The following is a 12,232-nucleotide window of genomic DNA, read 5'->3' on the forward strand; positions in this document are numbered from 1 at the left end:
AATGTCCAAAGAGAATAGGCCAATCGGAAAATGATCCTTGCCCCCTTGGGCGGGATGAATTGGAAGTTCTCTGGGTAGCAGATTGGTTCGTGCCTACGCGTGGGAGCCAATCAGAGCCCAACGCTAGAAAGGGGCGGAACCTGACACGGGCAGCTTGCATCGCTACCGCAGTCACCGTTGCTGTCACCGACGCTTGTCTCCTTCTGCCTCACTGAGAATATGACCGTGGAGAGGCCTGCGGAAGCTTCCGACAGCGCTCGGAGCCTTCAGGTGAGGAGGAAATAGAAGAGGAGGAATCAGTTCTGCGCCCCGGAAAGGAATCCCTAAGAGAGGAAACTGTTTGATGTTGCCTTGGAGACAGGAGGCAGGGGCGTGTCTCCGAGGGGCGTGAGGACTATTATTTGGCAGCGTTTGAACTACTGGCCTGAACCTCGGGAGCCTTATCAGTTCGTAGAACAGCCATAGCCCTCAGTTTTCGCTTATCCTTTCAACTGTTCTAGAACTAATAGTACGATTGTTATCTCAATTTGTAGAAAACTATGACACAGAGATTAAGAAATTTGCCCTAAAATCCATGGAAACAGAAAGCAGAATGGTGGTTGCTTAGGGCAGGTGGGATGGGGTAGGGGTCGGTGGAGTTTGGGAGTTGAGAAGCAGGTGAGGGCGAAAGAGTTGGGGGGGGGGGTAGGGAAAATAGGGAGTGGCAGCTAAATGGTACGGGATTTCTTTTTGGGATGATTAAAATGTTCTAAAATTGTGGTGATGGTTGCACAACTCTGAATATCCTAAAACCCATCTCACCCTTTAAATAAGTGAATTATATGAATTGCATGGTATGTGAATTATATCTCTGTTACTGTAAAAAGGAAGTTTTCCTAAGATCACACACTCTTAAGTAGCAGTGAGGGCTAGAGCACATACATACCTTTGAATCCAGTTTTTCTTTCAGTATGAGAGCTGACCTTTAGAGAATCCAGTGAAAACATCACCAAGTGTCACCTGGAGGCTTACAGCAGCCTGCCCCCAACTGTTTTCCAGTTGCAATCAGTCATCTTCTAGTCCCATCCTGACACCATGACACCACTATGCCTGCCTTTTTTTTTTTTAGTGAGAGAGACAGACAGACTGGAAGGGAGAGAGATAAGAAGCATCAAATCTTCGTTGTGGCACCTTAGTTGTTCACTGATTGCTTTCTCATATATGCTTTGACCTGGGGGCTCCAGCTGAGCCAGTGCCTGCTTGCTCAAGCCAGCGACCTTGGGCTCAAGCCAGTGACCTTCAAGCCAGCGACCATGGGGGTCATGTCTGTGATCCCCCTCTCAAGCTATAGACCCTGCACGCAGGCTGGTGAGCCCCTGCTCAAGCAGGCCACCTAGGGGTTTCAAACCTGGGTCCTCTGCATCCCAGGCCAATACTCTTATCTGCTGTGCCACCACCTGGTCAAGCCACACCTGCCTTTCTAAGGATATCTCATGCTACAGTCCTCAGCTACACTGGCCCTCTTTCTACCTCTCCAAGAGTGAAATTTGTTCCTGTCTCAGGTCCCTTGCCTCAAGGCCTTTGCTGTCCCTCAACCCAAAAACAACCTATTCCAGATCTGAGCAATCTTAGCAAGGATGGCTCTTTCTTATCAGGTGTCAATCCAAAACTCCTCCAGAGTGAGAAAGTAAAAATCAGCCCTGGCCAGGTGGCTCAATGGACAAAGTGACCTGGTGCACCAAGGTCACAAGTTCCATGCCAGGTGAGAACACCTTAGAGAAGCAATTAGTGAGTACACAACTAAATGGAACAACCAAATGGAATGAGTGATGCTTTTCTCTCTCTCTCTCTCTCTCTTCTTTTCTCTCTATCAATGGGGAAAAAATTTTTTTTAAATCATCCCAGGACTGGGAAACAGATACAGACTGTAACAGATACAGACAGATAAGGCCAGCAGTAAGATCAGCAGAAAACAGTTTTTCATAAACGACCACTCCTTACCTGTAAAATGACTAACACCCCTTCTAAATGATTGTTTACTTATATATTACTGCCCCAGCCCTACTTTGTTCTTATCACCTTTTGAATAAAAATTTCTCCATCCTCCACTTAATAAACTATGTCCTCTTCATGACAGCATCTATTCAGAGTTGATCCCTTCTGCCCCTAACTCTCGTCAGAATTATTCAGGACAAGCTAACCCTAGATCAGGGGTCCCCAAACTACTGCCCCCGGGCCACATGCGGCCCCTTGAGGCCATTTATCCGGCCCTCGCAGCACTTCCGGAAGGGGCACCTCTTTCATTGGTGGTCAGTGAGAGGAGCATAGTTCCCATTGAAATACTGGTCAGTTTGTTGATTTAAATTTACTTGTTCTTTATTTTAAATATTGTATTTGTTCCCGTTTTGGTTTTTTACTTTAAAATAAGATATGTGCAGTGTGCATAGGGATTTGTTCATAGGTTTTTTTTTGTTTGTTTTTTGCATTTTTCTGAAGCTTGAAACGGGGAGAGACAGTCAGACAGACTCCCACATGCGCCTGACCGGGATCCACCCGGCACGCCCACCAGGGGGCGACGCTCTGCCCCTCCGGGGCGTCGCTCTGCCAGGACCAGAGCCACTCTAGCGCCTGGGGCAGAGGCCAAGGAGCCATCCCCAGCGCCCCGGCCATCTTTGCTCCAATGGAGCCTCGCTGCGGGAGGGGAAGAGAGAGACAGAGAGGAAGGAGAGGGGGAAGGGTGCAGAAGCAGATGGGCGCTTCTCCTGTGTGCCCTGGCTGGGAATCGAACCCGGGACTTCTGCACGCCAGGCCGACGCTCTACCACTGAGCCAACCAGCCAGGGCGTTCATAGTTTTTTTTATAGTCCGGCCCTCCAACGGTCTGAGGGACAGTGAACTGGCCCCCCTGTGTAAAAAGTTTGGGGACCCCTGCCCTAGATAAAGCTCCTCTTTCACTCTTTACTGAAAGTTACCTCCCTCCCAAGTTCCCTATAATTTTCCATGGTTTACTGAAGCAAATTAATAAACCAAACATTATAGTACAAATATACACATGACCGTAATACATCTGTATCTCTATATAGATATATGTATATATAGTTTTTATCTGATGTGCTTCTATACTCCCATCATATAAGGAAAGCTTCCCATAGCCACTCCATCACTCTATAATCTCATAGTTTTAGGGCTTTCACTGAATTATCCTCTTATATCATCTGTCTTCCTTCACTAGAATATAAGCTTCATGAGAGTAGGGACCTTGTCTTGTTCTCAGCCAGTGCCTAGTGCATATTCTTCACCTAATATGTATTTTATGAGTGAATGGAGTATTTAAACCCGATTGGGTTTCCAACATTCTAAAACATTGCCCATTCAGTTAGACCACATTGTCTTTCCTGTTAATTATCCATTCCTAATGAAACAGTGTAAATCAGCTAGACTATGAGGAAAGTAGAGGTGGAGACAGAGGAGGCAGGAAAAGGAAGGTTGACAACAGTTTCTCAAACCTAAGTAGGAAGCATCGACCTGGAAATGCTGAGGTTGCCGGTTCAAAACCCTGGGCTTACCTGGTCAAGGCACATATGAGAGTTGATGCTTCCTGCTCCTCCCCCCTTCTCTCTCTGCCTCTCTCTCTATCCCTCTCTCTCTCCTCTCCAAAATGAATAAAAAAAAAGAATGTTAGATAAATTGGGCATATTTTAAAAGTTACTTGAAGATTTCCTTCAGAGCTATATATAATCCATATTGAAGAAAATAAAATAAAATTAAAAAAATAAAATAAAACCCAAGTAAGGCAGGGCCCAAAGTGTGGCCAAGGTCACGGATAGGACTCCTGGTGTACAGGGGCAGAATGCATAGTGCAGAATAGATGCTCTGTAAATGCTCGCTACACTGCATGAAGTAGGGACCCAAATTTAGCTCTTTGCTTCTCTTTCATGACTTTGTCAACCGAAGGTCATTGCCACAATTCAACACCAACAATAGTCCCCAATTTTGGGTGTGGTACAGGAGAGGTATTATTCAGTAAAACAGCTCAAGTGTTGCAGCTCAGTTTGCAAACCTGGGAAAGGCAAGCCAGGGCATTCCACTGGCTTATAGAGAGGAGAGTGTCTGCCCCCGGCCCCTAATTGATCTATTTGCATGCAAATGAGGAATCCAAATTCACACAGTTTGATTGGTCCAGACTCCATGTGTTCTATTGGTCAGTAATTATGCAAATGAGAATATAATTACACAGCTCCAATTGGATGGAGTAGGTCTTTAGGCCATTGGTTGAATTACAGTCCAAGGAGCTCTATTATAAGGGCCAGCTCAAACCACAGCAACACCATGAAGGAGGCTGGCAGCTCTGTCTGCAGCTTTCCCCTGACATGCAGTGTGCATTAGGGACCTCTGTAACAATGGCTGCTACACTCTGTTTATGAATTTGAGCCCAATTAACCACATGGAGTCCTTCTTGGCAGGTATATTCTTTCTTAGTGTTGATACGTTCAACCAAGGACACCTCCATACCAATTTGTGAAATTTCTTTAGAGCAAGAAAAACACCATATTTTTCTTTGTTCCTCGCCAGAGGTTTATTCAAAGTGAAATTAAGTTATATTTTAAAGAAATCTGAAATTATAGTTTGATCCCAATCTATTCTATTTTATTTTAGGTATCTCCCCCCAAAGCCCCCTCAGACACAGAGGCAGAAGAGGAGCTGTCTGAGGATGGGCTGGTCTTGCCTGGGGCTGGCAAACTCGATGAGCTCCTCAGCCTGGAGGAGGCAGGTTCTACTTCTCCTGACTCAACTAGAAGCTTTTACGAGACCCTGCAAGTACTAAGGCAGAAAGGCAGGTGGTGCCAGTTGGAGTCCCTTCATCAGTCTGAGCCAGACAGCGATGAGATCTTCTCTGAAGGTGAGGAGGACCTGGAGAATTTCTTTCAAGACAAAGGCAGGGGAAAGCCGCAGGTCCGGTACCCGCCGTCTCTGGGGTAAGGCACTGCAGCTCAACCGCTGCTACACTGCACGGCTCTGGCCAAGTCAGGTTCTGCTTCCTCGGTAAAGCAAAGTCCACTTCTGCAAGTTAGCACTTCCCCAGGCTCCAGTGGAATCAGCTTTTGGATCCAAACATGTCTTCTGATTTCTACCTAAATCCCTCTGGGTAACCCTTAGTCACCTGAAGCACTGGAATTAATGAAACGAATGTCTTTCCCAAACACACGACCTCACTGAGAATGGCGACAAGGTACATTTACCTTGCCCAAGCCCGTTACGTGTGTGTATACTTTATCTCATTTAATACTTACTTTCTCCTCCCAGTAATCCTATAAGTAGGTATTATTTTTGCCGTTGTACAGATGAGGAATTGGGGTTCCGAGAGAACCTGACTCAAGGTCACACAGCTGGTAATTGCTTGAAGCAAGATCTGAACCTGGCTCTATCTGACTGTAATGCCCTGCTCTACGCCACTGCACTATCCCCTGTGTGAAAACGTTAGAGTGCAAAGAGGCAATTCTTGGATCAGTTTTGAGAAGAGACTTCTTAGCAAGGCTGCTAGGTGGTCGGTGGAAAGGAGGGAGGACTGGTTGACAAAGGCAGAGGTTTGGAGCCCTGTGGGCTGGGATGTTATGCTGAGAAGCTAATTGCAACCTTCTGGGAGGGAGGAGGAGGGAAGAGCAGGGAGGAAGAGCTGGGAGGAGCCAGGCCTCCTGGGTACCCTGTCTTCCACGCACAAGGCAGCTGCTTTCTCCCCCCAGGTGTGGCTCCACAAGGCGCTGCAGTTCCCTGAGCAGCCTGCCCTCCGACGTTCCCAAGGTTCAGACCCAGCCACCTGCAGCCTCCAGGCCACCTTCCCAGCATAGAAGCATCAGCTCCTGGGCATCATCCATCACTGTCCCTCAGCCATTCCGAATGACAGTGCGTGAGGCCCGGAAAAAGGCCCAGTGGCTGGCCTCGCCTGCCTCCTTCGAGCACAAGAGACAGCAGGCCCAGCGGCAGGGCCAGGAGGAGGCCGAGTGCCACCGGCAGTTCCGGGCACAGCCTGTGCCTGCGCATGTCTACCTGCCCCTCTACCAGGAAATCGTGGAGCGTGATGAGGCCCGAAGGCAGGCAGGGATCCAGAAGAGGAAGGAACTGCTCCTCTCTTCTTTAAAACCCTTTAGCTTCCTGGAGAAACAGGAGCAACGAAAGGAAGCTGCTCAACAGAGGGAACTGGCTGCCACTGCTAAGGCCAAGGTCTCCAAGCAGAAAGCTACCAGGAGGATCCCCAAGGCCATTCTGGAGCCAGCTCTTGGGGAAAAACTCCAGGGTAAAGACATCTTTGCCACCTTCTGCCTGCAGGTGCTGTGGGACTTAATTAAGCTCAGGGGTCAGCCTGGCTTGGAGGTGAGCTGTTCAGGTGGACCCACTAGAGACCATGCTCAGTGCAGGCCATGGAGCAGGGTTCGGTCTGTCTATACAAGGGGAGCCCTGTAAGGAGCAAGGAACAAGGAGAGGCCCTAGAGCGTCCCCAAGCTTTGTCCTGTTGACCTCGCTCAGTGAGTGGAGGCAGATACCTCTGTGGCAGCAGAGGTGAGGGCAGAGAACCAGTGAGACATCCAAGCCCCAGCACAGACCACCACTACCCAGCCAGTGTCCCCTGAGGGAAGCCACACCCCTCCCTCATCCTAGCGAGGTACACAGCAAAAAACTAGCTTTGGCCTGACCTGTGGTGGCGCAGTGGATGAGGTGTTGGCCTGGAAATGCTGAAGTTGCCGGTTCGAAACCCTGGGCTTGCCTGGTCAAGGCACATATGGGAGTTGATGCTTCCGGCTCCTCCCCCTCTTCTCTCTCTGTGTCTCTCCCTCTCCTTTCTGAAATGAATAAATTAAAAAAAAATTTTTTTTTTTAAATAAAAAAAATAAAAAAACTAGCTTTGCCTGACCTGTGGTGGTGTAGTGGATAAAGCATTGACCTGGAACACTGAGGTCGCCGGTTCAAAACCCTCACTTGCCTGGTCAAGGCACATATGGAAGTTGATGCTTCCTGCTCCTCCCCTTCTCTCTCTCTCTCTCCTCTCTTAAAGAATAAATAAATAAAATCTAAAAAACAATATTAAAAAATTAAAAAAAAAACACAAAAAACGTAGCTTAAGAGACTCAGGCTTTCTCTGCTCATTCAGTAACATGTGGCATGCCCCAGGCCCTATTCTAGGTGGAATACACGGACACAGAGGTTGTAGACAGGGGAAGGAGACACATAATCACAACTGAGGTGTGTCATTTGCAAGGATTACAGGAGGAAGCCTGGGGGTCCTGTGGAACGTATAACAGAGGGACCTAACTTAGAGGGTGGTGAGGGGAGGGAACAGGTAGGGTTCCCAGCGAGCACAGAGGCTGACCCTGAAGGATAAACTGTGTTAATCTGATGGAGAGGTGAAGAGGGAGGAAGAGTGGATCAGGCAGAGATTAGCATGGAGAAAGCTGAGCACACTCAGGAGATGAAAGGGTAAAGGGTAGAGAGAAGAGGGAGAGTGGGGAGGGGAAAGGCAGGCACAGGCCAGACCTGGGGCCTTGGAGGCCACAGGAGGAAGTTTGGATCTCACCCAAGGGCACTGGGGAGCCCCTGGAAGGTTTTTTTTTGTTTTTTGTTTTTTTGTATTTTTCTGAAGCTGGAAACGGGGAGAGACAGTCAGACAGACTCCCGCATGCGCCCGACCGGGATCCACCCGGCACGCCCACCAGGGGCGACGCTCTGTCCACCAGGGGGGATGCTCTACCCCTCTGGGTGGTCGCTTTTTTGCCGCGACCAGAGCCACTCTAGCGCCTGGGGCAGAGGCCAAGGAGCCATCCCCAGCGCCCGGGCCATCTTCGCTCCAATGGAGCCTTGGCTGCGGGAGGGGAAGAGAGAGACAGAGAGGAAGGAGGGGGGGTGGAGAAGCAAATGGGCGCTTCTCCTATGTGCCCTGGCCGGGAATCGAACCCAGCTCCCCCGCACACCAGGCCAATGCTCTACCACTGAGCCAACCAGCCAGGGCCCGCTGGAAGGTTTTAAGTGAGGTGGCTCGTGATCAGATACACAATTCAGAAAGATCACTCTGATTGCTGTGGAGATAATTATGGGGGTGGGGGGATAAGACTGAAGGGATGTTAATCCAGCAGGAGGCTACTTCAACAATTTAGTTGAGAAATTACAAAATTAGTAGCAGAGACGATGAAAAGAGACTGGACTGGAGACAAGTTAAAGAGGAAGAGACAGTGGAACACGTGACTGATGAGATGAGGCAGGGAGGAGTCCAGAATGACTTGGCAACGGGCTTGGGCAGTCCAGTGGAGGGGTGCCTTTCTCTGAGATGTGGAGCTGGGAGAGGGCCAGGTGACTGGCCCATTCCTCCTGCTTCATCTCTGAAGGAGCCATAGAAAGTACTCAATGTGAGTGGTAGCTGATTCTGCAACCTGATCAGCACTAGGCAGTGGTGTCCTTGTCAACATTTATTAACAAGCTCTGCAGAAAAGAAAAAAAAAAAAAAAAAAGAAAGCTGATTTGCAGTTTGCTATTTTCCATGATATAAATACACCTATCCTGGCCAATTTCAGGCTTCCCAGATGATTTCAGCTAGCTCACAAAATATCTGAAAAGTTAACAGTCGACTCCAGCACATTGTTGCTTAGTGTTAAAAAGGAGGAACAGGCCCTGGCCGGTTTGCTCAGTGGCAAAGCGTCGGCCTGGCGTGCAGGAGTCCCGGGTTCGATTCCGGCCAGGGCACACAGGAGAAGCGCCCATCTGCTTCTCCACCCCTCCCCCTCTCCTTCTCTCTGTCTCTCTCTTCCCCTCCTGCAGCCAAGGCTCCATTGGAGCAAAAGTTTGCCCGGGCGCTGAGGATGGCTCTGTGGCCTCTGCCTCAGGCGCTAGAATGGCTCTGATTGCGGCAGAGCGACGCCCCAAAGGGGCAGAGCATCGCCCTGGTGGGCATGCCGGGTGGATCCCTGTCGGGCGCATGCGGGAGTCTGTCTGACTGCCTCCCCGTTTTCAACTTCGGAAAAATGCAAAAAAAAAAAAAAAAAAGAGGAACATTCTCGGGTCCTTTCTCTCCCATCACCACCCTGATTTTCCTCCACAGAAACTGAGCTCTTCAGGAAAATTCGCATCCAGATGAGAGCCCAGGACATGCTCCAGATGGCCTCCGCCCCCATCACCCTGTCCAGTCGCAGGGCTGACCCACGGCTCCGCACTGCCACCCGAACCCAGGAGGAAAAGCTTGCATTTCTGCAGACTGACTTTGGATTCCAGCCTCAGGTGAACCCCACCGTCCCGGACTACGAGGGCCTTTACAAGGCCTTCCAGAGAAGAGCTGCCCAGAGAAGGGACGCCCGAGAGGTAACTCGCAACAAGCCCTTCTTACTGAGAACCGCCAGCCTGTGTCACACTCAGCGGCCCTGTGATGCTGTCGCCATCACCGAAGGGAGGAAGGTGAGAGCCCAGGCAGTTGTGGGAGGGTCAAGGACCTACCTGCAGCCTGAAATCTAAGGAGAGCCACATCTTACTAGAGGGCACTTCTGGCATTTTTCTATCTTAATTTGTTTTAAACACCGATTCACCTGTAAACAGATCCGAAGATCCACAATTCCTATAAATTTAAGACAAGTACCGTGGTACCTTGAGATACGAACAGACCAACATACAATTTTTTTTTTTAAGATATGAGCTGTGACTCGGTCTGTATTTTTGTTCAAGATCTGAGCGAAATTCCGAGATACAAGTCGTGATTCGGGAAGCTGCCACTAATTGGCGCGTTGGCGCACGGGTCCAGTGTCGGCAGTTTGATATACAAGTGGACTGACTTAGAGCTCAGTTACAGACGAATTAAATTCATATTTGAAGGTACCACTGTACTTCTTTTCCTCCCTCTTGCTAGAGAAATTGCAGAAGTAAGTTCTAGCGGGTCTGGAAGGCAGGGAGCTGGGATCAGTTGTTGTATCCCCAGAGACCACTTCCAAAGAACTCTTCTCATTTGATTAAAAACTTCAGGGTTGAGATCCAAGTCTATCCCAGTTACTAAACTTGGTATCTCATGACCCTTTGCTTAATCCCAGGAAAAAAGATTCCTAATTTGACTAGCCCTGCACTGAAATTGATTCCAGTTAAGATAGAAACTAATCGTACATGTTGTCCCACCAATATGAGCCTTCGTTTGCTCTAGGACTCTCCACAGCTACCCACCACACCCGGGTCAAGGAGCCGTTCTCTGAGTGGCCTTGCTTCCCTCTCTGCCAACACCCTCCCTGTGCACATCACAGACGCCACCAGGAAGAGGGAGTCTGCAGTCAGGTACGTGCTCGGGCTGTGGAAGACTCCTAACGCTTAGATCGTCGCCCACGTGATGGAAGCCGCCCTGCTGCTGGGCCTCTTCTCCCGTTATCAGAAAGACCTAAGAGGGTGGAAGGGAATTCTCTGATCAGAACGGGAATGCATGTGGTCCTACACACTTAGTGCTAGAAAACACATTTTCATGGGGGCTTACTCTGTGCCAGGCGTGATGTTAAGGCTGAAGATACCCAAAAGACCCTCTAGTTTAATACTTAGTCTGAGATACAGTGAGTAGCGCAGTGATGGGGGAATACGGCCCCAGGGGCCGTGGGGCCCTAGGGAGCCTGAGGCAGGGGTCACTTATAACACGTCAAAGGAGAAGCCTGAAGAAAGAGTAATAAGCCAAAGCCTGGAAAGAAAGACGGTTCCAGACAGACAGAACAACATGGGTATAGGCCCACGGGTGAGAGGAAGAAGGCCATTAGGAACCGGAATTCCGAGAAGCATGAGGACAGGTGGCTGACCCCGCTACAGAGATGAGGCATCCATTGCGTGCACATATTTGAGAGTCTGAGATTCATCTTGGGAACTATCAGAAGTCAGCTGGGAATCTGGTGCCTCCTTTTTTTTAACTCTCACTGTCCTTACTCTGTCATGGTGTTGGTCTCATCGAGCTGGCAAGAGCTCCTCCACTTGGCCTCTGAGCTGAAGTGAGCAGAGGACTGGCATCTCAGTGCTTTCCAATGGGGCTCACAGGGGCGTGCACAGAACAGACTTGGCCCTATAAGACCCCCAGTGGGTTGTAGAAATATATTTAGAGTCCAAGGGATGTTCTTTTTCCCTCAAATCCTTAGAGCTACTAAACAAGGCTAAATGCCTCAATATCCCGAGGTCTCAGTAAGATGGATGTCATGAACCAGAGGCTGTCCACCTATGAAGGATGCCTGCAGCTGCTCCTAGCAATAGGGAATTTGACATATTAGCAGATTAAACTTTAATGTTCTCCTTCCTAATCTACCTGAGTGTAAACATCCAAATGCAAGTCTTGACTTTTTTCTTTTGGAAGAGAACTCTCCATAGCACCTTGTAGAATCTACACAAATATACAAACTAAGTGCTAAAAGTTGGCCCCAAATTTTGCACTGAGAGAGGTCCATTTCTCGTTCTCTGTAGGAATGCAGATTTATATTCCCAAAGGACTGAGCCCAGGCACCTTCTAGCCCACTGTTTATATCAGTTTATACACCAAGGGCAGAGGCTTGGGAGTCAGATATCCTTGTTCTAACCTTGGCTTTTCCACTGGCACACTGCATAGCTTTTTTTTTTTTTTTGTATTTTTCTGAAGCTGGAAACGGGGAGAGACAGTCAGACAGACTCCCGCATGCGCCCGACCGGGATCCACCCGGCACGCCCACCAGGGGCGATGCTCTGCCCACCAGGGGGCGATGCTCTGCCCCTCTGGGGCGTCGCTCTGCCGTGACCAGAGCCACTCTAGCGCCTGGGGCAGAGGCTAAGGAGCCATCCCCAGCGCCCGGGCCATCTTTGCTCCAATGGAGCTTTGGCTGCGGGAGGGGAAGAGAGAGACAGAGAGGAAGGAGGGGGGTATGGAGAAGCAAATGTGCGCTTCTCCTGTGTGCCCTGGCCGGGAAACGAACCCGGGTCCCCCGCACGCCAGGCCGACGCTCTACCGCTGAGCCAACTGGCCAGGGCCTCACACTGCATAGCTTTGAGCAAGTGGCTGACCCTGAGGCTACATCTCCTTGCCTACAAAAAGGGTGCTCATAGTTCTTTGTTCACAGGGCAGTTGTGAGGATTACACAGGATAATGGCTATAAAGCACTTGTGGGCTGTCTGAACTGGCTCAGGGTAGGTGACTCAGCAAATGGTAGCTATTAGTCCTTTGTTTCAGGATAGGCAACAAGCCTGAATGTTTGGCTGTTTAGGTGAGGATATTTTAACTCGTGTTTTTCAGTTCAGTGAACTTC

The 12,232-nt window shown here is 49.4% G+C and overlaps 1 protein-coding gene across 2 annotated transcripts in view; it reads left to right on the forward strand.

The window, feature by feature from the left end:
• The first annotated feature begins 164 nt into the window (after window positions 1-164).
• FAM161B (FAM161 centrosomal protein B) overlaps window positions 165-12,232 on the forward strand; it is a 224,201-nt gene continuing 212,133 nt past the window's right edge. For both annotated transcript variants that reach the window (XR_010746302.1, XM_066344204.1), the window contains exons 1-5: window positions 165-270; window positions 4,635-4,954; window positions 5,720-6,270; window positions 9,061-9,410; window positions 10,141-10,268. Coding sequence is in view for 1 of the 2 variants with exons in the window: in XM_066344204.1 (XP_066200301.1) it covers window positions 220-270; window positions 4,635-4,954; window positions 5,720-6,270; window positions 9,061-9,410; window positions 10,141-10,268 (1,400 nt within the window). In the remaining variant the exon portion in view is untranslated. The remainder of the gene's footprint in view (window positions 271-4,634; window positions 4,955-5,719; window positions 6,271-9,060; window positions 9,411-10,140; window positions 10,269-12,232) is intronic.

Source organism: Saccopteryx leptura, chromosome 6 (assembly GCF_036850995.1).
Source record: "Saccopteryx leptura isolate mSacLep1 chromosome 6, mSacLep1_pri_phased_curated, whole genome shotgun sequence".
Classification (NCBI taxonomy): Eukaryota; Metazoa; Chordata; class Mammalia; order Chiroptera; family Emballonuridae; genus Saccopteryx; species Saccopteryx leptura.